The sequence below is a fragment of the Aquarana catesbeiana genome, linkage group LG06, assembly GCF_042186555.1.
Source record: "Aquarana catesbeiana isolate 2022-GZ linkage group LG06, ASM4218655v1, whole genome shotgun sequence".
Lineage (NCBI taxonomy): Eukaryota > Metazoa > Chordata > Amphibia > Anura > Ranidae > Aquarana > Aquarana catesbeiana.
Genome location: NC_133329.1, coordinates 213,396,783 through 213,424,676, shown reverse-complemented (window position 1 = coordinate 213,424,676; position 27,894 = coordinate 213,396,783). Strand labels below are relative to the sequence as shown.

At 41.9% G+C, this 27,894-nt stretch overlaps 1 protein-coding gene across 3 annotated transcripts in view; it reads left to right on the top strand.

Annotated features, from left to right (window-relative positions):
* ABAT (4-aminobutyrate aminotransferase) overlaps positions 1-27,894 on the top strand; it is a 585,676-nt gene that overhangs the window by 255,164 nt on the left and 302,618 nt on the right. For all 3 annotated transcript variants that reach the window (XM_073632986.1, XM_073632985.1, XM_073632987.1), the window contains exon 3: positions 8,877-8,974. In XM_073632986.1, coding sequence (XP_073489087.1) covers positions 8,877-8,974 — 98 coding nt within the window. The remainder of the gene's footprint in view (positions 1-8,876; positions 8,975-27,894) is intronic.

Sequence of the window (27,894 nt, the reverse complement as noted above, 5' to 3'; positions counted from 1 at the left end):
TACTTAAAAGTGGGGTATGCCTGTATTTTGTTGAACCGCCTTTTGCTTTAGCCACTTCAGCACCGGAAGATTTGGCTGCTGAATGACCGGGCCATTTTTTGCGATTCGGCACTGCGTCGCTTTAACTGATAATTGCGCGGTCTTGAAACGCTGCACCCAAACAAAATTGACGTCCTTTTTTTCCCCACAAATAGAGCTTTCTTTGGTGGTATTTGATCGCCTCTGTGGTTTTTATTTTTTGCGCTATAAATGAAAAAAAAACACTATTTTGTACTTTTTGCTATAATAAATATCCCCCTTTTTTTTTTTAAAAGCAAGTTTTTTCTCAGTTTAGGCCGATATGTATTCTTCTACATATTTTTGGTAAAAATCGCAATAAGCGTATATTGATTGGTTTGTGCAAAAGTTATAGCGTCTACAAAATAGGGGATAGATTTATAGCGTTTTTATTATTTTTTTTTTTTTTTTTTACTAGTAATGGCGGCGATCTGTGATTTTTATCCGGACTGCGACATTATGGCGGACACATCAGACAATTTTGACACATTTTTGGGACCATTGGCATTTATACAGCGATCAGTGCTATAAAAATGCATTCATTACTGTAAAAATGTCACTGGCAGTGAAGGGGTTAACACTAGGGGGTGATCAAGGGGTTAAATGTGTTCCCTGGGAGGTGATTCTAACTGAAGGGGGAGGGGACTGACTAGAGGAAGTGACAGATCGTGATTCCTAGCTAATAGGAACACGCGATCTGTCATTCCTCTCAGAACAGAACAGGGATTTGTGTGTTTACACACACACACTTCCGTGTTCTGTCCCTCGCGCTCGCGATCGCTCGTTGCCGGTGGTCATCGCGACCGTCGGCCACGAGCATCGGCACCCCGCCTCCCACGCGCACCTGCTATCCCAATCCCGCGAGCCGACATGTAGCTACGACGGTTCACAGGATCGTGCTGAGCTGCTGCAGTATAATGACGGCGGCTGGTCAGCAAGCGGTTAATTACAGCCTTTAGTCTGTTGGGATATGTCTCTACTAACTTAACATCTAGACAGTGCAATTGCAATATTTGTCCACATTTCTTTGCAGAATTGCTCAAGTTAAGGTAAATTTGATGGTGACCTTTGGATGGCAGTCTTCAAGTCATTCTACAGATTTTCAATGGGGTTTAAGTCTGAGCTCTGACTAGGCCATGCAAGGACACTCGCCTTTTTCTCCTTCAACCACTGTGTGGTCATTTTTGCTGTGTGATTTGGGTAATTGTCATGTTGGAAGATAAAGCTTCTTCCCATTGACTTTCTGGCAGAGGGCAGCAGATTTTCCTTAAAGGTATTTAGTCCCATCCATTTTTCCTTTGGTCCCTGCTGTAGAGAAGCACCCCCATAACAGGATATTACCACCTCCAAGCTGTACTGTAGGAATGATGTTATTTGGATGGTGAGCTGTATTGGATTTCCACCAGACATATTATTTGGTGTTGAGGTCAAATAATTAAATTTTAGTCTCATCTGACCATAACACCTTTTGTTCATGTGGCCTTTCTTGAGTAGTGGCTAGAATCTACAAGGTGCGTTTTGGAAAAGCTCAGTCGTCACTGCATGTGGCCTTTCTTGAGTAGTGGCTTTTTTTCTTGCAACCCTCCCATACAAGCCACATTTGTGGAGAATTTGTGATATTGATGTCACAAGCACACAATGAACACACTTTGTCATAAAATCCTGCAACTGCTTCAGAGTTGCTGTAGGCCTCTTGGTAACCTCTCTGACCAGTTTCCTCCTGGCTCTTTAATCCAGTTTGGAGCAACGTCCTTATCCAGAGAGGGTCTGTGTTGTACCAAATACCTTCCACTTCCTAATACACTTCACTGTGTTTCTAGGCATTAATAAAGCCTTTGAAATTTGATTTGTATCCATCTCCTGACTTGTGCCTGTTCACAACTTTATTCCGGATATTTTTTGACCGTGCCTTGCCACCCATAGTTGATTGCTTGCTTCAGTTGCACTATCAGGGACTGAAATGCTCCAGGAAAGCTCTTTTTATGCTGAGCTAATCAAAATGACAACCAGGAAAGCTCTTTTTATGCTGAGCTAATGAAAATGACAACCGCTGATTAGCTACACCTGAGTGAGTTTACAAGTCATTTTTAGGAGGGGGGGGGGTGATCCTTATTCCAACTCAGTGATGCTGTTTTTGAATATTATTTCATTTTTTTCTGACATGTTGGTGTTATATCTTTCACGTGAGTGTTATAAGTTACAGTAAATACAGCTGGATAAAACAAAAACGGTTTTCTGTCTTAATTTCAGGCTGCAAAGCAACGAAATGTATTTACTTTAAAGCGGGGTGATTCTATCCACTGTGTGTGTGTGTATGTCTGTGTGTGTGTGTTTATATGTGTGTGTGTGTGTGTATATATTTATATATTTTACACATTACAGAGCCTCCAACCCACAATGTGATATAAAATCCTTGTATCTCAAATATATATTCAGTTCACAATGTATCAAAATAATCGGAAATCTGCCATTGTGCCTGGGTGACCTATATTGCGTGGCATGAGTCTCAGGGTTGTCCCATGCACGGTCTTGGTGTCTTGCTTTTTAGTCTTTTCCTGTGGAGCATTGATATGCTTCTTGCCCTGAGTGCCATTGCAGGCCAGGATTTTGGTCGCTTGCAGTTGTCTCTCAGCACCCTCTGGCTGTGCATTTCTTGTTTCGTACCTTCATTCAGGGGTTTGTCACATGACTCTTCTAGTGCGACTCTGTGCTGCCATGGGACTTGAACCTAGTTCTGTTAGCTGTCCAGGGGCCTCATTTTGTGACCATTGGGGTCCTTCCTCTAGTGATTCTCCCAAACAGTCACTTTCGTTGTCTACCTCTTCAACGTACATTTTATGTTGGTGACTTCTTTGGCTAATGTTTCATGTTGGATTGGGCAGCCATTGTTCAGGGGGTCAGGCTCTCCCTTTTTTCTTGTCGAGGCACGCTCTACTAGGGCGATTGTGCATCTTGGACTTTAGGCATCCAGTGTTGGTGTCTCAGGTTGAGAAGCTGCTCCTGGGTTTTACTCAGTTACCGTTGGCATCTTCAGTTGCGTGTTTTGGCTTCTTGTTTTTGCAGACTGCCGTTGTAGGGTCTGGTTTTCTTCCTGGGGCTTTTCTCTGTTGGGTTGTGTGTTCTGTTTTCCCATCCCTCGTTGGTCACTGGTTTGGGACATCCCTATGGTCAAGAATATTATCGGACTGTGTCCTTTAATGAGTGTAAGAGCAAATAGGATATTTTTTCCACACACCATAATATCCCTTTCTGCGAATTCATTAAAGGACACAGCACCTTTCCCTCATGTTCCTTTCTGTACTGCTTTCTACCTGAGATGCCTATAGCAGTTGGGGGGGGGGAGGGGTAGCCTCCAGTATGGACTGCCCAGAGACAGTGCTCTGTGATTTATTTATTTATTTTCTTCCTAATGTCATCCTGAAGGTGGGCGCCATCACCCCACAGTCAAGAATATTACTGGGCTGCATCCTTCAATGAACACTGAGAGATTTTACGGTGAGTGGGAGAAAAAAAAAAACGTTATCCAGTAGGACAGCGCATACATCCCTATGTGCAAGTACTGTTTGAATGTGAGAGTATCTGCACACTGCTCCTGTGTGTTTCATTCTTTTATTGATTTTGACAGGCTGCTAGCAGTGGGCTGTATGTTGCACCTGTGACACCTGGGCAACAAATTACTATCAACACTTTACAACCCTCTTGCGACCATATGCATGAGTCCTAAAGAAGTAAAATACTGTTACTGTACTGTACAAGGCTAGATCTGGGCTCTGTCAGCTGCCTTGCAATGTATAAAAAAAAAAAAAAAAATTTGTATAGAATTTTCCACTCTGTCCAAAACTAAATAAAATGCTCAGTCATCACTGTCACATATTGCAGTTGTAGTAGTCAAATGCAGATGTATTCGTATACAATGACAGTATTGCCACCACATGAGCTGTTCCTTTGTCCAGTATGATAGTATGCTGCTTGTTCTTGGTGCTGGTGCCAAGGGCTATAATATATACACTGCTTCATGTATCTTTCACCCAGCTTGCATTTTCTGTTGTACAACCTGGAAATGGCCCATTAATAAAATTCTCTCACAATAGCATCATACCTAAATGATTAAATTCACTTGATCTATACTCCCCATAACTTTTTAATCCATTTAATAAAATTAAATACAATTTAAAGTAGTAGTAAACTTGCTAAAAGTTAGAAAAGTTACCCCTGTAGTTTTAAGGCCTCTTGCACATGGAGTAAAAATGCAGAATTTTTTACTGATCTGAAATGAGATGCATTGTTGTCTATGGGACATTGCATACAACTGAGTAAAGATCAGTAATACAGTGTTGAGTACAGAGCAGTTAAACAAAAATATATATTTTTTTTCTTTTGAGTGCAGTAATTTACCCGCAAAAACATGTTTATTCATCTATAACCTGGTTACGTAAATATATTTCAATACCGGCAATGCAGAAGAATTTTACGTGTGTGTGTGTGTGTGTGTGTGTGTGTGTGTGTGTGTGTATGTATGCTTACGCACCTTTACTCGCCTATACTCAACATTTCTCAGGTCTTTGCACACAATATTTGGCCCCTTGCAGATGGGGGTAAACATCAGTAAATTATGACACCCATGTGGACCTTTGTCATAAAGCACTGCATACAAGCACATTATGACAAACTTACCTGTCATAATGTGTCCTCCAGCGCTGTGGTGTCACGGGTCCCAAGCATTTGCCCGTTCTTCCTTCTGGGTTCTGTCTCTTTGCCTGCTTGAATGGCCGGGCTGCTATGACATCACTCCTGCACATGCGCATTGGGAATCGCAACATCACAGTACATACGAGGTGCTATTAAAGCATGCTGAGCTGCGCATTGCGGATCGGGGTAAAGGGCCAATGACAGCGACCCTTTACCACATGATCGCTCCGTTCAATGATGCATGTCTGGTACAGCGTGCGAGTAGAGGAGGGGGGCTGCAGCAGTGCTCATCTGTGCCTCAATTATGCCCATCTGTGCCTCATTCATGCCACCTCAGTGCTCATCCATGTCTCATCCGTACCATAACCATGCCCATCCGTGCCACATCCATGCCACATCAGCGCCACTACAGTGCTTATCCGTGCCCTACAGTGCCTTAACAAAGTGTAATAGGTAGACCATTGACCATCCCCTCCTTCTCAAAAAAAAAACTCCACTCTCTTGGCCTTCAAGACTCTGCTCTGTCTTGGCTCGCCTCCTACCTATCACAGCGCTCCTTCAGTGTGACCTATAACGGTTTCCTCCTCTCCACTTCCTCTTTCTGTAGGGGTACCTCAAGGTTCTGTCCTTGGACCCCTTCTCTTCTCCTCCATTTACACCTCCTCCCTTGGTCTGTTCATAAACTCCCATGGCTTCCAGTATGCTGATGACCCACAAATCTCTCTACTCCTCACCTCCTTCAGTCTTCTCTCACATTACTAATTTACCAACTGACATAGCAACATGGATGGCACACCACTTCCTCAAACTCCATCTTTCTAAAACCGAGCTCGTAATTTTTCCTCCAGCCCATGCCCCCCCCCCCCCCGACTTCTCCATCAAGATCAATAATACAACCATCAGTCCCTCCCCTCATGCCAAGGCACTAGGTGTAATACTAGACTCTGACCTGTCCTTCCAGCCCCAAATCCAATTACTGTCCAAATCGTGCAGACTTCCCCTCCAAAACATCTCCAAATAACGCCCCTTTCTAACCGTTGACATCACTAAGCAACTTATTCACTCCCTTGTTATCTCTTGCCTTGACTATTGTAACTCCCTCCTCATTGGCCTACCTCTCCACAACCTATCCCCTCTTCAGTCTATCGTGAATGCTGCTGCCAGACTCATCCATCCTCCATTTTCCTGGTGCTCCAGGGCCTTCAAAAGTGTGATTGGTTGTCAGGAAATGATATGTGTAATTTATGCTCCTAGAACACCTTTAGGTGCTACTTGCATGTTGGGCCTCTATGTGGCCAGGCTGCGTAAAAGTCTCACACGTGGTATCGCCATACTCAGGAGGAGTAGCCGAATGTGTTTTGGGGTGTAGTTGTAAGTATGTTTATACAGTGTGTGTGAGAAATAACTTGGTAATGACAATTTTGTGGGAAAAATATCTTTATTTTGCAAACAATTGTGGGAAATGATTACAACTTCAAAAAACTCACCATGCCTCTTACTAAATACATTGGAATGTCTACTTTCCAAAATGGGGTCATTTGGGGGTATTTTTACTTTCCTGGCTTGTTGGTGTCTCAAGAAATGAGATAGGCCGTCAGTACATCAGGTGTGATCATTTTCACTGATTGCCACCATAGATTGTAGACTCTCTCTAACTTCGACAAAGACCAAATAATATACACTTATTTGGGTTATTTTTACCAAAGATATGTAGCATTATAACTTTTGGTCAAAATGTATAAAGAAAAATTACTAAATTGCAAAATTTTATAACCAAAACAAAGAAAAATGCATTTTTTTACAATATTTTCGGTCTTTTTCATTTATAGTGCAAAAAAATAAAAAAACCCAGTGGCGATTAAATACCATCAGTATAAAGCTCTATTTGTGTGAAAAAAGGACAACAATTTCATTTGGTTATGGTTTTGCATGACAATGAAAAGAGGGGGAGTTTGGGATTTTATATGAGACACAATAAATGTACCTCCATCCCTAAATCAGGTAAATAAGAAAGGAATGTGGGACTTTAAATGAGGCAATTAAAGTGGAGTTCCACCCAAAAATGGAACTTCCACTTTTTGGATTTCCCCCCCCCCGGTGTCACATTTGGCACCTTTCAGGGGGGAGGAGGAGGGAGCAGATACCTGTCTAATACAGGTATTTGCTCCCACTTTCTGGCATAGCTCACCGCAGCGCTTGCGGTGACCTATGCCACTTCCGGCTCCACCCCCGCTGTATTCTGTGAGACACAGCAGGGACCTGAGAGGACGCGCAGCGCGACTCACGCATGCGCAGTAGGGAACCAGGAAGTGAAGCCACACGGCTTCACTTCCTTATTCCCTTACCGAGGATGGCGGCGGCAGCTGCCGAGAGCCGAGGGACAGATCGGCTTCGGCTGCCGACATCGCGGGCTCCCTGGACAGGTAAGTGTCCATATATTAAAAGTCAGCAGCTGCAGTATTTGTAGCTGCTGGCTTTTAATATTTTTTTTTCAGCGGACCTCCAATTTAACTTGTGGAGTTAGAGTGGTTAGTAAACATTGTTTATTAGTAATAATGGTATGAAACAAGTAAAGTGTATGTATATATATATATATATATATATATATATATATATATATATATATATATATATATATATATATATATATATATATGAAAATAGGGGGAAAAAAATATATGAAAGTATTATATAAAAGTGAATATATATGTTGAAGGCTGGCCGCAGGCTAGTCTGTATTTGTAGGAGGAGTCTGAGGGCTATATATCCCTCCTCCTCCATCAGATCCTTCGTCGGATCATTTCTGGGTTCCCACCCACCCGTTCCCCCATATTCATCATTTCATTTACATTTCATACATACTTATTCAGGGTATGCCCTCTTTTAGGCATACTGACCAGCCAGGCCAAGGCACACCTCAGGTCTTGGTAGTTAGGATTATCGCATTTCCAAATGAAGACTCTGACTACAAATATATATATATATATATATATATATATATATATATATATATATATATATATATATATATAAATATCATAAATTTCAGAACACTACACTTGCAATCATCCTCACACATGTGGAATGTGTTGTGGCGATCAAACATGCTATGTGGATGTTTTCTTGGCTGGGGCGGGGTCCCTTGCCTCAGCTCCGTAACAGACAACCAATTTGGGGTCCCATCTCTCTTGATGCTAGCCCAACACAGTGCTTTAGCCGATCTGTGAGTATAGATCCCTTTCTCCACATGAGGTTTTTCCTCCCCTTATGGGTAGAATATATTAACTAATACTACATATCCATTTGTATTTACAGTTTATTTCTGTACCCAACTCCTGATGAATGGCATATAGCCATGAAACGCACTTCGAGTTTCCATGGGGTGCCCAGCCAAGTCTGGCTCACGATCTAGTTACTGGCCCATACATACCTTTCATAAATTTAAAATTCATTGAGTACTATGTAACTATCTATGTGTATGTGTATCTTTGTTTGTTTCTGTAGCAGCTCTGTTGCATATGGTGTACCCATGCCTGTCAATAGGCAATATCCTGTATTATATCTACAATTAATCATGCTCGAGATTGATATTTTTCACCTTATTGCAAAAATGCTTTTTCTATGACATGTTATATATTAGTATTTATTCCTTCTTACCAATATTCAATACTTCTCATGTGCTGCCAAGCTGAAACATTTGTATCCATCATGTCCATGCATGTGTGTAATATATATATATATAAATAAAAATATATTTTTTTACTTGTTTCATACCATTATTACTAATAAACAATGTTTACTAACAACTCTACCTCCAAAAGTTAATTGCCTCATTTAAAGCCCCACATTCCTTTCTTATTTACAGTTTTGCATGAGTAATTTTTCATTCAAAATGTGAGAGCACTTAAAGCTGAAAATTGGCCTGGTTCGGAAGGGGTTTAAGTGTCCAGTGGGCAAGTGGTTAAGAAGGTTTCTGTTTTTTTTTTTTTTTTTTTTTAAACCTAACAATTTGCCTTTGTGTTAAAAGTTGTCAAATGTTTTTATTTTTTTTCCCCCATCTTCAACTTTTGATATCAAGTTCAGAATTTCATGCAATACATGAAGATTGCAGTGACATACCTCTTTTTCAGGTTGCCGATACATCAGTCAAGCTGCTGCCAAGAAGAATGTTGATTTTGAATACGATGGTCCACTAATGAAGACAGAGGTCCCAGGACCACGATCAAAAGTGAGTGAATAATAGTAAAACTTTATTATATATATCTATAGATATAGTTCTAGATAACCTACCAGCATGTCTTTGGAGTGTGGGAGGTAACCCACGGAGGCAAAGGGAGAACATGCAAACTCTGTGCAGGTAGTGCCATGGTTGGGATTCGAACCATCGACCCTAGTGCTGCTAAGAGGAAGTGCTAACCACTTAACCACCATTTTTTTGCTTGCTAGTTGCTCTGATGTTCCAAAAAGACCATTTTTTTTTAATTCTGTCAGCAGAGCTGTTTAGGTCTCCCAATATAACTTTAACAGTTTATTGTTTTTGGTATCTGAATAGGCTACAGTGTGTACATTAGCTGATCTCCAAAACTCAGAAGTAAGCCACACTTCCAGAATAATTTTGGTATTCACACTGCTTTCAGATAACTTGTCAATGCCCATTGACAGCTGTCGCATGCTTTTGAAGTAATGACCACATGCAGATCATCTTTGTATTCTTGCATGCTAGGCTTGTTAGAGACGAGGGTAATACCTTTTAGATTTTTATCTTTTTACAGACTTCATGGTGGTTTTCATGAATGTACTTTGTGATCTTACCAATTCTGTTTAAATGTAAAATGCAGTGAATCTGGTCATTTCTTTGGAGGCAGATGCTTGTGGATCAATGACCATCAGATACCACTGTACAAGTGCAAAACTCACCTGCCCTCAAGCTTTTCTCTCCAAATTGGATGCATGGATGCTGCAGCAAGATTTGGACTACATGTGTTTTGTTGAACAGTGCAAATATATGAAACACAAAGCTCATTATGTAGGCTACAATACACAAAAGAGCTTCTGTGGAACAACTGTACATTCCAATACTGATACTGTTAAACAACTTAAAGAACGCTCATGACTCTTAAAAGATATAATTGTGGTCAAGAAAAAAATGTATAAAGAAAATAATTGTTTTTTCCATGAACCGCATTTGGGGGCTTTACTTTTGTGTGGTGGTGGCATGGTCAGTGTAATGGAGCTGGAGCCCTGTTCTCCCACCTCCTCGCCTCACATCTATACAATCAGTGCAGCACATGCTGTGAGTTGTGCTCTGCTATTAAAGAGCAGAGCATAGTTTAGTTGAGCTGCTCCACCCCCACCTGTCTAGTGATGGCGCTGGTCTCAGGCAAGCTGGAGACTAGCGCCATCTGTCAGACCTCCGTTATTCATCTCTTTGCTAGCTGCATGGTCGTACAGCTGTGGGGGAGGGATGGTGCCCTGTCTGACCACGTGGCTAATCTTGGCACTTATTGGTTAAACTAGATGGACTTGTGTCTTTTTTTTTTTTTCAACCAGACTAATGATGTAACTAAGAAAGATAGGACACAATACTATATGTTCTTTGTCCCCTGGAAGACAGGAAACCTTAAAGTGAAACTTATTTAAACACAAAAAAGCAAACTGTTGCATTGTATTAGGCCTCATGCACACGAGATGCCAGTGCAAACTCTGCTGAACACGTTTTTAAAAGCTGAAACCGGCGTTTAGAAACGCGCGTTTAGCCGCGTTTGCGTCTAGAAGCTTTTATAACATAAGACCCTCCCCAAACTCAGAAAGCATGTTATTTTAACTATTTCTTCCATTTTGATCAGACTGAGCAGCAGCAGCAGAGAGAGCAGTTGTATACTTGCATTTTCCTCTCTTGTCTGTGGTTTTTTTTTTTTTTTTTGGAAATGGATCCCATATTGAACATATGTCATGAAATGCTCCTGATGTTGCTCTTGATGAGGCTGCAACGTTGTCGCAAATTGCGTGAGAGGCCAGGTCCAGAGTCAGAGCTCGTCGATATTGGACCCATCCATTGATGGCACAGCGAATGTCCGTTGGATATTTCACAAATATGTATGTACAGCTGCGTACCTACCACGGCAAGTTTTTTTTAATTTTACCCGGATGTCCATTGTCACATTTTGATCTGCTCTTAGAAAAAGTACGACCCGGTCTGACCTGCACCAATATGAGAAACAGTGTGTCACCAGAGGAACGTCTGTTGGTGACGATCAGGTATGTGCATATATTTAGAAAATAAATATCTATAGAGGTACAGATGAATTTTTTTGTCTGTCCGCTATTAAAAAAAAAAAATGTCTCTTTCAAGCAAATGTAAACGTTAATCCAATTTTTTAAAATATAGAACATTGTTTTGTGGCAATTTTTTAAATATTTTCACTAATTAATTAAAAAAAAAGATTAAAACATTTTTTTTTTCATAAAAAAAAAATGTGTTCATTTTAAGCAAATATAAACGTTTGTTATATTTTTTTATAATATATTATAATTTTTTGTGCAATTTTTTTATATTTTTTATTCTGAAATATAGATTGATTAATATATTGTTTTTTTTTTTTCAGCTGTATATGGTAGTATTATATTTTTAATTACTTTTTAAAATATACCGAATCCTAACCCTAACCGCTAACCCTAAACCTACCCCCAACTAATATACTGTGACGGGAGGGCCCGTGGAACTCAGAATCTCTTGTTAAGTAGGGGATGCCCTTGTTTCAGCTCCCCATACACCTCTTATGTCTAAGTCACCCTGTGCCATACTGGCACAGTGTGAGTGAGAAAATATATCTTGGACTACTTAAAATGGGACAGTAATATTTGTCCACAATATCTCCCAGGATGTATGTAGAGACTATTCTTGGTTTGATTGATTCTGAACTCAACATGTTAATTGACTGAGCTGATCACATTGTCCTCTATACAATGTAGGAGACTGGCCGACACCTATTGGAGCTTCTGCTATTGTGAGAAAATGTCCTCTGGTTGTACTTATAATAATTAACTCTGTTACTGTGTGAAGCTCGGTGCCCACAAGTCTGTGTCCTACAGGTCATGTCTCTGATTCATCTGGTCTGGGTAAATGATTTAGTAAACTAGCTCATGTTAATTAGGTTTCATTTGTATTGTTAGAGTAATATGAGCAGGAGGGGGAACCTCATCTTCTCCTGTATATAAGACTGTCTTCTGGTTCATATAAAGTTAGTCCATGTTAGCATCTAAGCAAGTGTCGCCTTGTTTTGTGCTCAGAGCGGTTGGAATATCTGATATCTGTATCCAGACTACAAGGAAGTGGTATACTGACGGAAGCACTCAAGCGGAGTGTGGGACGTTCCGTGACATATACCTTTTAAAAATTATAAAAAAGTTTTGTTTTTTTTAATGCCTATTTAAACGTTAACTCCATTTTTTTTACTATATCTAATCTCTATTTGCAATATTTTTTACATTTTTTTTATAGTTAAATATTATTAGATTAATATATTTTTGACTTTTTTAAAAAAAATTGTGTATGTAATTTCATATTTTTTAATTATTTTTTTTTTTTTTTTGCAAATTTATTTTGACAATATATTTATATACGGTATTAATTTTTGAAAATATGAATAATAAATATTTTTAGATTTTATTAATAAAACACATTATATGAAATACATTTTTTTCATTTAGGTTTCTGGCAACGGGTCAATCATACGCATCTCTGCATCATTATTTTTTAATGGGTGTTTCCACTGTTTCTAAAGTCGCACGAGAAACCTGCACTATGCTATGAGAGGTGCTACACGGCGAGGTAATGCCAGTTCCAACAGAGTGTATGTGGTAGAACATAATAAACTAATTTTGGGACGAAACAAACTTCCCAAACTGTATCGGAGCGTTGGACGGCAAACATACGCGTCAAAAAGCCACCGAAGTCGGGCTCCGTGTACTTTAATTATAAGAAATATTTTTCTATAGTGTTGCTTGCACTAGCAGATGCCAAATCTAAATGTATATGTGTTGATGTTGGAGCATACGGCAGTCAAGGGGATTCTTGGATTTTTAGAGAATCGGCCATGAGCCGTCACATAAATGAAGGTTGCTTTGGAATTCCGGCTTGGAGGCCTCTTCCCAACACTACAGAGCCCATACTACCTGCTGTCATTGTGGCTGATGAGGCATTCAGCCTTTCAGAAAATATAATGAGACCATACAGTGGCCAAGGACATGGCCATAAAAAAAAAAAAAAATCTATTACAGACTCAGTCACGCAAGACGAGTCGTTGAATGTGCGTTTGGAATTTGCTCAGCAAAATGGCGGGTACTACTAAGTACTATGCAGTTAGATGTTGAAAACGCTATCAAAGTAGTACTCACCTGCTGTGTTCTCCATAACTTTGTAATTGAACATGAATATCCACAGATCCTGCACCTCCGAACCCCAATCAGAACATTCAACATATGGACCTACGCCCTACAAGCAGAGTAATTACAATTCGAAACAATTTTGCAGAATATTTTGTTTCACCTGTTGGTAGCGTGCCCTTGGCAGGATTCTCATATATGGTCTGATTACAAGCTTGAAGTTATTAAAATTCTTGAATGTTATTGTGATCCTAGTTAAGTTTCAATAAAGGATTATTTCTTTCCCTAAATTTTTTCTCCTAAATTTTTATTTTTAATTTGAGTCATTTGACTGTGTCAAAATGGCTGTCTTTCACATGGCCACTGAAACACACAAAATTGCTCTATCAGCTTTGGTATTGTGATTTGCATTTGAAAAATAATTAAATTTCAACATAACCACACACATAATATTCAGGGCCACAAATTTTTAATTAACAAATTTCTTTATTAAACAAATTTTTTCAAACATGAAAATATAAAATTCTAAAAAAAATTTAAAGAGCATTCTCTCTCTATGGTGAATTTACCAAAAAGTGCAAACAGTAGAACATTACAGACTAGGTGTAGTCACTGATTAGATTAGAAATTGGATGAAGGGTTGGGGGACAAGACGTACAGACATTCCTGAATCATTGTCTAAGCTACCTAAAAAAGTTGAGTTAATGGAATATTATTAACATAAACTTGACAAGGGCAAAATGGAATACTTCAAATTCATAAAAAATAATGTTTGATCAAGTTGGGGGTCAAGATTAATGGTAGGGTCCCCTCTTGTTCAAATCAGAACATATCTGTCAAATTCCAAAGAAAATTTTGCTAGCAGCAATGCTAGTGGTGTATTGCATTGCATCAAGGAGTATATATGCTCTATGAATTATCTAAAGTAATTACAACATTTTAAACTTTTTTTTATTGCTTTTTAACGTTTACCATCATATTTCTGTGTTTTCTGGTCCTTTAAAAACACTTATAAACACAAACGCAGCTAACCGCGATACCGGCGTTTAGCCGCATTTGGCGTCTGAAACGTGGAAAACTTTTGCGTCTGAACCCATTTTTTTTGCTTCTGGAAAAACGAGGTTAAATGCAACTGCCTAAAAACGCCAAAAAACTAGACTGTGTACATGGACACATAGGATAACATTGAATGAGTTCAGGGGCAGTTGAAAAAAGTGTCCAACTGCCTCTGAACGCGCGTTTAACAGCGTCTCGTGTGCATGAGGCCTTAAACTACATTAAACAGACTGGTTCTGATGTGTTAATGCTAACTGACTATGTAACGAAAATAAAAAAATATTGTACTGAGACATGGATAGGTCCAATCCCAGTGAACAAATGATCAAGCAATTGCTTGGAAGCTTACAAGTTGATTTCCCATTTAAAATGTAACCCTTTTGTGTAAAGTATATCTCATAAAAAAAAAAAAAAGCTTTGTGTTTTAATTCTTTTTTAATGTGGGCCTCCTTTTCATATGAGGGTTTATTGACCCTTTCAATTCCTTGAAAAGTAAAACCCAATGAATGGGCAGAAAAATACTTGGATACATTCAGTTGGTGTGGTGCATCAATGTGTATTTTACATGTCAAATATACATAATTTGTAGTCTGACCGTTTTTTTTTTTTTTTTGGTGGAATTTTTTTTTGTAGCAAGAGATGTAAAATGCAATTCTTGGAAACAATATTTTCAACAAATACACCATAGGGGAATTCATATAGGGCGTCATAGATACCTTTTTAAAATTTTGATGGGCTGCAGCACAGAAATTGTCAGTGCTTTCACCTGATTCATATACCTGTCAGTACATGAATATATTGGTGCCCAGCCATAATGGATACCCCTCTCTCCCTCCCAGCCACGAGTTTTGTAGTGTGGTGGTTGGAGCCTGACTGGAAACTAGGGCAGTGGGTGGATTAATGGCCACTACTCAGTCTAATAGCTTTTGAATTCACCAACTGCATTCAACCAAAGTAAGCCTGGAAACTAGTCTCTCAATCCCCCATCTGGCTCCACCCATACAGTGACGCTATGAGTAAGCACCCGACCTTGGTGTGAAACATGTAAGCTGATACCTGTAGTTCACCTTTGTAGCCGGCACTTGAATAAAGAAATTGCATAGGAGTGCGGCTGTCCAGCCTTCTTTTCTTCTAAGTATCTGTTTGCATACAGGGCTCGCACCCACCACATGGGATAGAGGCTTTTTGGAGCAGCAGGGTAAGAGATACTGCCTTAGAGCGATGTACATGTACATACAGTGACTCAAGTAATTTCCCAAATATAGGTAATGCTATATTTGGATAATGACCTTGCTACTATCGTGCCCCCTTTTGTTTACATGTAGCTTTCAGCCAGGAGATAGAGCCCTGTGTGGGAAGCTGTCACATATGACCGTTTACAAGCATTGACATGCCCCACTCTGACCAATAGCATACCTCTCTAGGCAAGCTCAGATATGGTCTTAATTACTGCCAGTTTTTTATCTGCAAACTGGTGATAATTCCTTTAACCCCTTCCCACTGCTGCCATCCACCATTTTCAGAGGTTCTAAATGCCAGGAGGTGAAGGCTTGCTACTGTCAACGGCAGTCACGTGATAAGAAAGCTCCCGATTGCAATTATGCATCAGGAGATTTATGGTATCCGCTGGTTACTGTGCCGGTGCATGCAGGGAGTGCGCACTCAACACAGCAATATGTTTACGTAGGGCTGCATATATGCAGCGCCTCTGCGTTAAAGCCTACCCGCCAAGAGGCTGCATTTATGTGTATGTGTGGCGAGATGAGGTTAAGAATCTGTCGCTGCCATAGCTACAGGTTCCTACAGTGGCTGTGTTCGCCTGTTCGCCGAATAGCGAACAATTTAGGGTGTTCGCGGCAAATTCGAAAGCCGCGGAACACCCTTTAAACGTCTATGGGAGAAATCAAAAGTGCTAATTTTAAAGGCTTATATGCATGTTCTTGTCATAAAAAGTGTTTGGGGACCTGGGTCCTGCCCGAGGGGACATGTATCGATGCAAAAAAAGTTTTAAAAACGGACGTTTTTTCAGAAGCAGTGATTTTAATAATGCTTAAAGTGAAACAATAAAAGTGAAATATTCCTTTAACCGTTTACTGCCGGCCGTCATATGAAAGCCAGGCAGCGCGGCTCTCGTTCTGGGAGGGCGTCATATGACGGCCCTCCATTTAAACAGGGAATGTGCGCGATTGTGCGCACGCATCCCTGTTCCTTCAGTGGTGGCGTGTCACGGAGACACCTACTCGCCACCGAGGGGGGTGAACAGCCATTGGTCATGGCTGTTTACCATGTGATCGGCCGTGATGAAGTCACGGCCAGTCACAGTTGGTTCCGCCCCAGTTCCCGGGAACACTGCTTGCCACCGACGCTGGTAAACAGCCATTGGCTGGCGGCTGTTTACCACGTAATCGGCTGTGATCCTTTCACAGCCAATCACTAAATGTAAACACAGAGCGGTAACTAGCTGTTACTAGCTCTTCTCTCCTCACACACCGTTTCCAGTATGGGGAGAGAAGAGCCAGAACAGTGAGTTACCGATCTGTGTCTGTATTGTACTGCACAAGCACAACACTTGTCCCATCGCCCCCTATTGTCATCTGTCACCCAACAGTCACCCCATAAAGTGCCCCGTCACATAAGAGACTACCATCAGTGACCGTCAATGGTGCACCCATCAGTACCTGTCACCGTCACCCATCAGTGACCGTCGCCCATCAGTGACCATCACTCGTCACCCATCAGTGACCGTCACCCATTACCCATCAGTGACCGTCAGTAGTGCACCCTTCACCCATCAGTGACCGTGCCCTGTCACCCTTCACCCATCAGTGATCGTCAACTGTCACCCCATTACCCATCAGTGACCGTCACCCATCAGTCACCGTCAGCGGTGCACCCATCAGTGACCGTCAACTGTGACCGTCACCTGTCACCATCAGCGGTGCACCCGTCACCCATCAGTGACCGTGCCCTGCCACCCATCAGTGACCGTCAGCCGTCACCCATCAGTGGCCTTCAGTGGTGCACCCATCACCGTCCGTAGCCTGTCACCCATCAGTGACCATTGCCTGTCACACCATCATCACCTAACAGTGAACATCACCTGCCACCCATCGCACAGCCATCAGCGTCACATCCAAAAGATTTTATTCTAGTGAGGAGGCGTTCCAGATCCTCTCCATGACTGAGGAGAGCAGCGTCGAGTTCTCATCAGATTCCAATTTTGGTTCCAAATCAAATTCGGCATTTGAACCGATTGAGAATAGTGGATCTGCAAATGATTCGGAGGAAGAATGGGTCCCTCCTAAAAGGGCACAGCACCCTGGAAACCAGGCAGCTGCCAGTAACCAGGATTATAGTCTCAGGCCCAGTACCAGAGCTGCCGCCAGCAATAGGCCCCAAGAACAAGTTCCCAGGCCCAGTACCAGCACTGCCACCAGCAATAGGCCCCAGAAACAAATGCCCAGTACCAGAGCTGCCACCGGCGATAGGCCCAGGAACGAAGGCCCAGGAATGAATGCCCAGGCCCAGTACCAGTGCTGCCACATCACGCCTGAGTACCAGCACAGGGAATTCAAATACCCCAACTGCTGGAGTGTCACGTCCCCCAAGAGCCAGGGCCTCTACATACATGCCAGATGGTCTTGCCAACCCAACATGGCTGCCTTCCGACTCGGGATCACCAATTATTCCCCCTTTCACAGCACAGCCAGGTGTGCAGGCCACCACCCAAAATTTCACAGTGATTAATTTTTTTTATCTGTTTTTGCCCGACGCTTTGCTGCAATTCATTGTGGACCAGACAAATTTATATTCCCTGCAGTATATTGCCAACAACCCCCAATCATCATATGCCCATCCGTTTGAGTGGAGAGATCTGAATTTGGAGGAGTTCAAATTGTTTATGGGCCTCACCATAACCATGGGGCTTGCAAAAAAAAAAAATGAAGGACATGCCTATTGGTCCACCAACCCCATCCACTACATGCCCATTTATTCTGCCGTAATGTCCAGGTCCCAATACGGGATGATAATGCGCTTTCTTCATTTCAGCAACAACACCCAGTGCCCTCCCCTCAATCATCCAAATTACGACAAGTTATATAAAATTTGCCCACTGATAAAGTTCTGCAAATTGTTGGGAAAAGAAATTTATGTCCCCGATCAGAATATATGTGTCGACAAGTCCCTGGTACCCTTTTCAGGCTGGCTAGGAATGAAGCAATATATTCCTAGCAAAAGGGCCAGATACGGAGTAAAATTTTACAAGCTCTGTGAGAGAGCCACAGGATATCTGTATGCGTTCCGCATATATGAAGGAAGAGATTCCCAGCTCCAGCCCCCTGGAGTGCCTGGCCTACATGGGCACAACTGGAAAGATTGTATGAGACCTGGCATACCCCCTTCTGAACAAAGGATATCGCATATACCTTGACAACTTCTACACCAGCCTGCCCCTTTTCAAACACTTATACATCGCAAAAACCCTGGCCTGCGGAACCTCCAGGAAGAATAGGAAGGGCTTCCCACAATCTCTAGCTAACAAAAAGCTGCGAAGGGGGGAAAGAGCAACACTGAGATTTAACAAAGTGCTGGCCTTGAGGTGGAAGGATAAAAGGGACGTGCACATGTTGTCCACCATCCATGACGACACTACAATTGAGGTTCAAAGAAGGCAAGGTCCCATTGAAAAGCCAACATGTGTCCAAGATTATAATCTCTACATGGGAGGGTGGATTTCAATGATCAAATGATTCAGCCCTATTTGTCAATAAGGAGGTCCCGAATCTGGTACAAGAAGGTAGCAATTTATCTCATCCATTTGGCCATTTATAATTCCCACGTAGTCTACACTAAATCCACGGAAAGCCCCGCCCCTTCCTAAAATTCATAGAAGAAGGTGTCACGTCCCTCATCTATCAACAAAGACCCCCCCCACAAGACCTTCGCTCTGATGCTGTTAGGCGACTTCATGAGCGCCACTTCCCCTTCCACATACCACCATTTGAAGCAGGCTGAAGACGGCCAAAAATGTCACGTGTGCAGCAAAAGAGGATTTCGAAAAGATACCAGCTACCGTTGTCCCCAGTGTCCCTCCCAACCCAGCCTTTGCATTGGTGAATGCTTCCAACCTTATCATACATCCCTAAATTATTAGCCCATATTTTTAACTATTTCCATCATCTGTGCTGACCATTTTCCATGCTTCCCCAAATAACCATGCCACTGCCTTCCACGTGAACTGACCCTGGCCTGTTTTTTTACCATGCCTCTGCCTACCGTTTGGACTGCTTCCACGTGAACTGACCCTGGCCTGTTTTGTGACTATGCCTCTGCCTACCGTTTGGACTGCTTCCACGTGAACTGACCCTGGCCTGTTTTATCAACTACGCTACTGCCTACCGCTTGGACTGCTTGCACGTGAACTGACCCTGGCCGGTTTTATGGACTATGCTTTTGCCTACCACTTGGACTGATCTGTTGCCCTGCTACTGTAGTACACAGGGGTCTCACATATGTGAGGGGCTGCAGAATTGTTTTTCCGGATGGAGAAAACAATTTTTTTTTATATTCTCCGGGTTTCAGAATTTTTGGATTAGGGTCTGAAGTCCGGAGGCTTCATAGAGATTTGGGTGGGTCAAAGCCTGATTGCGGCCCTCAGCCTGCTGCTGACTTACTGCCATCATGCCTCTGCCTGCCGCATGAACGGACCACACCGCTACCTGGACTATGCAAATAATTAGCTATAGCAAGAGGTAGTATGTTTATGAAGGGCTGGAGAGCGGTACAATAATGAGTGTCTGCAGGTAACAGTGTACCAGGACTAATATTATGGCTGTGCTGGCTGACTCTGCCTGGACAATTTCTATGGATTGTGCTGTGCTGACAATATCCTTGTGCTGACTATAGACAATATTCCTGCCTGTTGCCTGGATAATTACTATTGCTGTCGCTAAGCACATCCCTGCCTGCTGCCTGGACCAGTGCTCTCCTCTGTGGATACTACTAAAAGCACAGGTAATGCTTTTTTTTGTTTACCATTTCTGCAGTAGAATTTATTTTGGATTGTAATTCTTGATATGTACATGCTATGTGTTTAGAAATATGAAGGGCCTTCAAAAATGATACAGTGGGGACGGAAAGTATTCAGACTCCCTTAAATTTTTCACTCTTTGTTATATTGCAGCCATTTGCTAAAATCCTTTAAGTTCATTTTTTACCTCATTAATGTACATAGCACCCTATGTTGACAGAAAAACACAGAATTGTTGACATTTTTGCAGATTTATTAAAAAAGGAAAACTGAAATATCACATGGTCCTAAGTATTTAAACCCTTTGCTCAGTATTTAGTAGAAGCACCCTTTTGATCGAATACAGCCATGAGTCTTTTTGGGAAAGATGCAACAAGTTTTTCACACCTGGATTTGAGGATCCTCTGCCATTCCTCCTTGCAGATCCTCTCCAGTTCTGTCAGGTTGGATGGTAAACGTTGGTGGACAGCCATTTTTAGGTCTCTCCAGAGATTCTCAATTGGGTTTAAGTCAGGGCTGTGACTGGGCCATTCAAGAACAGTCACAGAGTTGTTGAGAAGCCACTCCTTCGTTATTTAAGCTGTGTGAGTAGGGTCATTGTCTTGTTGGAAGGTAAACCTTTGGCCCAGTCTGAGCTCCTGAGCACTCTGGAGAAGGTTTTCGTCCAGGATATCCCTGTACTTGGCCGCATTTATCTTTCCCTCGATTGCTACCAGTCGTCCTGTCCCTGCAGCTGAAAAACACCCCCACAGCATATGCTGCCACCACCATGCTTCACTGTTGGGACTGTATTGGACAGGTGATGAGGAGTGCCTGGTTTTCTCCACACATACCGCTTAGAATTAAGGCCAAAATTCTATCTTGGTCTCATCAGACCAGAGAATCTTATTTCTTACCATCTCAGTGTCCTTCAGGTGTTTTTTTAGCAAACTCCATGCGGGCTTTCATGTGTCTTGCACTGAGGAGAGGCTTCCGTCGGGCCACTCTGCCATAAAGCCCCAACTGGTGGAGGGCTGCAGTGATAGTTGACTTTCTACAACTTCCTCCCATCTCCCGACTGCATCTCTGGAGCTCAGCCACAGTGATCTTTTGGGTTCTTCTTTACCTCTCTCACCAAGGCTCTTCTCCCCCGATAGCTCAGTTTGGTCGGATGGCCAGCTCTAGGAAGGGTTCTGGTCGTCCCAAACGTCTTCCATTTAAGGATTATGGAGGCCACTGTGCTCTTAGGAACCTTAAGTGCAGCAGAAATTTTTTTGTATCCTTGGCCAGATCTGTGCCTTGCCACAATTCTGTCTCTGAGCTCTTCAGGCAGTTCCTTTTGATGTCATGATTCTCATTTGCTCTGACATGCACTGTGAGCTGTAAGGTCTTGTATGGATAGGTGTGTGGCTTTCCTAATCAAGTCCAATCAGTATAATCAAACACAGCGGGACTCCAATGAAGGTGTAGAACCATCTCAAGGATGATCAGAAGAAATGGACAGCACCTGAGTTAAATATATAAGTGTCACAGCAAAGGGTCTGAATACTTAGGACCATGTGATAGTTCAGTTTTTTTTTTCCAGGTGTGAAAAACTTGTTGCATCTTTCACAAAAAGACTCGTGGCTGTATTAGATCAAAAGGGTGCTTCTACTAAATACTGAGCAAAGGGTCTGAATACTTAGGACCATGTTATATTTCAGCTTTTCTTTTTTAATAAATCTGCAAAAATGTCAACAATTCTGTGTTTTTCTGTCAATACGGGGTGCTGTGTGTACATTAATGAGGAAAAAAATGAACTTAAATGATTTTAGCAAATGGCTGCAATATAACAAAGAGTGAAAAATTTAAAGGGGTCTGTAGGTTGCCAGGAAATTATATATGTCATTTATGCTCCTGGAATGCCTGATGGTGCTACTTGGATGTTGGGCCTCTGTATGTGGCCAGGCTGTGCAAAAGGCTCACACATGTGGTATCGCCATACTCGGGAGGAGTAGCAGAATGTATTATTGGGTGCCATCTTTGCTATGTACATGCTATGTGTTGGAAATATCTTATAAATGGACAACTTTTTGTGTAAAAAAAAAAAAAAAAAAAAAAAAAAAAAAAATGCATGTTCATTTTTTTTTTTCCACATTTTCCAAAAACTTCTGGAAAAAAATTAACCGTTCAAAAGACTCATTTTGCCTCATAGATTATATGATGGGGTGTTTGCTTTCCAAAATGGGGTAATTTTGGGGGCAATTCCATTGTCCCGGTGCTCCAGGGCCTTCAAAAGTGTAATAGGTCGTTGAGAAATGAGATGTGTCATTTATGCTCGTAGAATGCCTAAAGATGCTACCTCAATGTTGGGCCCTTGTATGTGGCCAGGCTGTGTAAAAGTCTTGCACATGTGGTATCGCCATACTCGGGAAGAGTAGCAGAATGTATTTTGGGGTGTAATTTATTTTATGCATATGCTCTGTGAGAGAAATAACCTGTTGATATGACAATTTTGCAAAGAAAAAAAAAAATATTCATTTTGCAAAGAATTGTGGGAAAAAATGACAACTTAAAAAACTCACCATGCTACTTACTTAATACCTTGGAACATCTACTTTCTAAAAAGGGGTCATTTGGGGGGGTATTTGAACTTTCCTGACTTGTTAGTGTCTTAAGAAATGAGATAGGCCTTCAGTACATCATTTGTGATCAATTTTCAGTGATTGGCACCATAGATTGTGGACTCTATAACTTTCACAAAGACCAAATAATTTACACTAATTTGGGTTATTTTTACCAAAGATATGTGGCAGTATAAGGAAAGTAGCAGTATGGGTAGGTGACAGTGACAGGAAGGAAAGAAAGGCACCAACATCCCTGTACATAATTGTAAGAAAGGGGGATTTATTTGGTGGAACTTTCAAGGTGCCAGCAAGAGAAAAATATACATAAATTCAATCCATGATATGTACGAAAAGTATGATTTTTATTGTTACATACAAGACATAATATAAGATTGATAAAAATGATGTGCACATGTACATGAATACATCTAAAATTCAAAACAAATGATGGAATAATTGTCCCGACATGTTTCGCCACTTATGGGCTCATCAGGGGATATTTGAAAAGCAATTAGATGTAGCACTGCATACAACCAAAAACAAAATTAAAATTAAAACCGTTGCATGGACTGGAAATACAATACAGAAATTTCAAATTAAATTAAAATTAAGAAGGTAATAGTACAAAAGAATAGGCTGTCAGCTACCATACCCATCAATAGTCGCTCACCCAAATGAGGATCTTTCGTCTGCACCTCAAGGTCAGGTCACGAAAAATCGTCATGGGGACACCAAAGGAGCTCCAAAGAAGCTTTAGGGCTGGAATCTATCCAACAGGGTTGTGTTAAAATTAGTAAAAAATAATATAAGTGAAATAAAAGGGTGACCGGGACAGGGAGGATGTAAGGGAGAGGGAAGGAAAGGGAAAAGGGGTTAAAAAGGGAGGGGAAAATAGGGGGGATGGAGGGCGGGGTATAGGGGGTGGTGGGGGGTTGGTGGGAGGTGAAGGTAAGGTGGGATGGGATAGGAAGGAAAAACAGGGGGGAGGAAAAAGAAGGGGGAAAAGATGGGGGAGGGGGGAAAAGATGGGGGAAGGGGGAAGGGGAAAAGGGGAGTGATTGAAACACTTGCTGCCGCCACTTGCTGCCGCCTGTGTTGGAAACTTTACCTCCCCACCAACCCCTCTTTTCCCCTCCCTTTTTTCCCCCTTTTCCCTTTCCTTCCCTCTCCCTTACATCCTCCCTGTCCCGGTCACCATTTTATTTCACTTATATTATTTTTTACTAATTTTAACACAACCCTGTTGGATAGATTCCAGCCCTAAAGCTTCTTTGGAGCTCCTTTGGTGTCCCCATGACGATTTTTCGTGACCTGACCTTGAGGTGCAGACGAAAGATCCTCATTTGGGTGAGCGACTATTGATGGGTATGGTAGCTGGTAGCCTATTCTTTTGTACTATTACCTTCTTAATTTTAATTTAATTTGAAATTTCTGTATTGTATTTCCAGTCCATGCAACGGTTTTAATTTTAATTTTGTTTTTGGTTGTATGCAGTGCTACATCTAATTGCTTTTCAAATATTCCCTGATGAGCCCATAAGTGGCGAAACATGTCGGGACAATTATTCCATCATTTGTTTTGAATTTTAGATGTATTCATGTACATGTGCAGATCATTTTTATCAATCTTATATTATGTCTTGTATGTAACAATAAAAATCATATTTTTCGTACATATCATGGATTGAATTTATGTATATAAAGGAGCTCCCTTTTTAACCCCTTTTCCCTTTCCTTCCCTCTCCCTTACATCCTCCCTGTCCCGGTCACCCTTTTATTTCACTTATATTATTTTTTACTAATTTTAACACAACCCTGTTGGATAGATTCCAGCCCTAAAGCTTCTTTGGAGCTCCTTTGGTAATAAAAATGAATAATAAAATAAAAGTGAAATATTCCTTTAAATTTCATACCTGGGGGTGTCTATGGTATGACTGTAAAGTGGTGCATTTTCCCATGTTTACAACAGTCCCTGCACAAAATGACATTTCTAAAGGAAAAAAGTAATTTAAACTACTAGCAGCTTTAATGAATTGTTGGGTCTCGGCAATACAGATAAGTCATTGAAAAAATTGGCATTGGGGTCCCCCCAAAAATCCATACCAGGCCCTTTGGGTCTGGTATGAATATTAAGGGGAACCCCGAACCAAAATTAAAAAAAAAATTGCATGGGGGTCCCCCCAAATTCCATACCAGGCCCTTAAGGTCTGGTATGGATATTAAGGGGAACTCTATGCCAATTTTTTTAAGAAGATGGCGTAGGGGTCCCTCTCAAAATCCATACCAGACCTGGGTCTGGTATGGATTTTAAGGGGAACCCTGAGCCAAAATTTAAAAAAAAATGGCTTGGGGTCCCTCCAAAACTTCATACCAGACCCTTATCCGAGCACGCAACCTGGCAGGCTGCAGGTAAAGAGGGGAGACGAGAGAGCGCCCCTTCTGAACCATACCAGGCCACATACCCTCAACATGGGGAGGGTGCTTTGGGGTATCCCCCCAAAGCACCTTGTCCCGATGTTGATGGGGGACAAGGGCCTCATCCCCACAACCCTTGCCCAGTGGTTGTGGGGGCTCTGCGGGCAGGGGGCTTATCGGAATCTGGAAGCCTCCTTTAACAAGGGAACCCCCAGATCCCAGCCCCCCTTGTTTGAAATGGTAACGGGTACATTGTACCCGTACCATTTCACAAAAAAAGTGTCAAAATGTTAAAAAACCACAAGACACATCTTGGGACAAGTCCTTTATTAAAAAATAAAAATGTCCCATGAAGTCCATTCATCTTCTCTTGCTCTGCTGATGGACCGAAAAAAAAAAAAAAAAAGATCTGCCTCCATGGGAGGCACCCGCCTTATGACGCTTCAGCGTGATGACAGTTCTTTTATAACTGAAGGCAGGGCCACACAGTGATGTACCCGGGTGGCCCCGCCCCCTCTGCCACAGGGAAGCCATTGGGAAGTCCCCGTGCGTCAGAGGGGGTGGGGTCACCCGGGTACGTAAACGGATGGCCCCGCCCCCCTCTGACACCACGTGGAAGCCATTCGGAAGTCCCCGTGAGTCAGAGGGGGGTAGGGATCACCCGGGTATGTCACCGTTTGGCCCCGCCCTCAGTTATAAAAGAACTGTCATCGCGTGGGTGGCGCATCTTTTTTTTACATTTTTTTTTTCGGTCCATCGGCGGAACAAGAGAAGATGATGAATGGACTTTGTGGGACATTATTTTTTTTTTTATAAAGAAATTGTCCCAAGATGTGTCTTGTGGTTTTTTAACATTTTGACACTTTTTTTTTTAAATGGTACGGGTACAATGTACCCGTTACCATTTCTAATGGGGGGGCCGGGATCTGGGGGTTTCCTTCTTAATGGGGGCTTCCAGATTCCGATAAGCCCCATGCCTGCTGACCCCCACAACCACCGGGCAAGGGTTGTGGGGATGAGGCCCTTGTCCCCATCAACATGGGGACAAGGTGCTTTGGGGGGCTACCCCAAAGCACCCTCCCCATGTTGAGGGCATGTGGCCTGGTACGGTTATGGTGGGGGGGCGCTCTCTCGTCCCCCCCTCTTTTCCTGCGGCCTGTCAGGTTGCATGTTTGGATAAGGGTCTGGTATGGATTTTTGGGGGGACCCCCAAGCCATTTTTTTTTTTATTAAATTTTGGCTCGGGGTTCCCCTTAAAATCCATACCAGACCCAGGTCTGGTATGGAATTTAGGGGGACTCCATGCAATTTTTTTTTTTAATTTTGGTTCGGGGTTTTTTCTGAAAATAACTTGCATATTAACTCTTAAAATTATCACTTTTGATTTTTCACGTTCGTGTCCCATAGACTTTAACGGTGTTCGCGTGTTTGAACAAATTTGTTGCCTGTTCGCATGTTCTGCTGCGAACCGAAACGGGGGGGGGGGGGGGGGGTGTTCGGCTCATCCCTAGTTGTAATACTGAAACTAGAGCAAATCATTGTTTGCATTAGGCGCATGTAATTCTATAGGGACCTCCTGAATTCCCCAGTATCTTTCAATTGTATGTAGCGAAATTGGTTGTCTCATATCTTGTGGTTTAACAGGACTGGGGATTAGTCATTGCCAAAAGTAGCGGGTCTCCTGCTGTCCCCTTTTTTACCACCCTCTATCACCTGTTGGTTTTGCATTGTGCTGCCACAGCACTCTGTTTTATTGTGTATGATATGTTCCACTGTATCCTCTGTTTTGTTGTAGTTGGACCAACCCTTTTACACATTCTGCACTAACCACTATTAAGCTTGCAGTTTTACATTGACTGTGTTTGATTCTACTCTCAAGAAGTACATTTTTGGAGAATTTGGAAGGCTGTGTTACATAGTTACATAGTTAGTCAGGTTGAAAAAAGACACAAGTCCATCCAGTCCAACCATAAAAAAAAAAAAAAAAAAACGTACAATCCAATATACCCAATACTATACCCACAGTTGATCCAGAGGAAGGCAAAAAACCCCAGCAGAGCATGCTCCAATTTGCTACAGCAGGGGAAAAAATTCCTTCCTGATCCCAGAGAGGCAATCGTATTTTCCCTGGATCAACTTTACCTATAAATGTCAGTACCCAGTTATATTATGTACATTTAGGAAAGTATCCAGGCCTTTCTTAAAGCAATCTACTGAGCTGGCCAGAACCACCTCTGGAGGGAGTCTATTCCACATTTTCACAGCTCTTACTGTGAAGAAACCTTTCCGTATTTGGAGATGAAATCTCTTTTCCTCCAGTCGTAAAGAGTGCCCCCTTGTCCTCTGTGTTGACCGTAAAGTGAATAACTCAACACCAAGTTCACTATATGGACCCCTTATATATTTAAACATGTTGATCATATCCCCCCTTATTCTCCTCTTCTCAAGAGTGAACAAATTCAGTTCCTCTAATCTTTCCTCATAGCTGAGCTCCCCCATGCCTCTTATCAGTTTGGTTGCCCTTCTCTGCACTTTCTCCAGTTCCCCGATATCCTTTTTGAGAACTGGTGTCCAAAACTGAACTGCATATTCCAGATGAGGTCTTACTAATGATTTGAACAGGGGCAAAATGATATCTCTCTCTCTGGAGTCCATACCTCTCTTAATACAAGAAAGA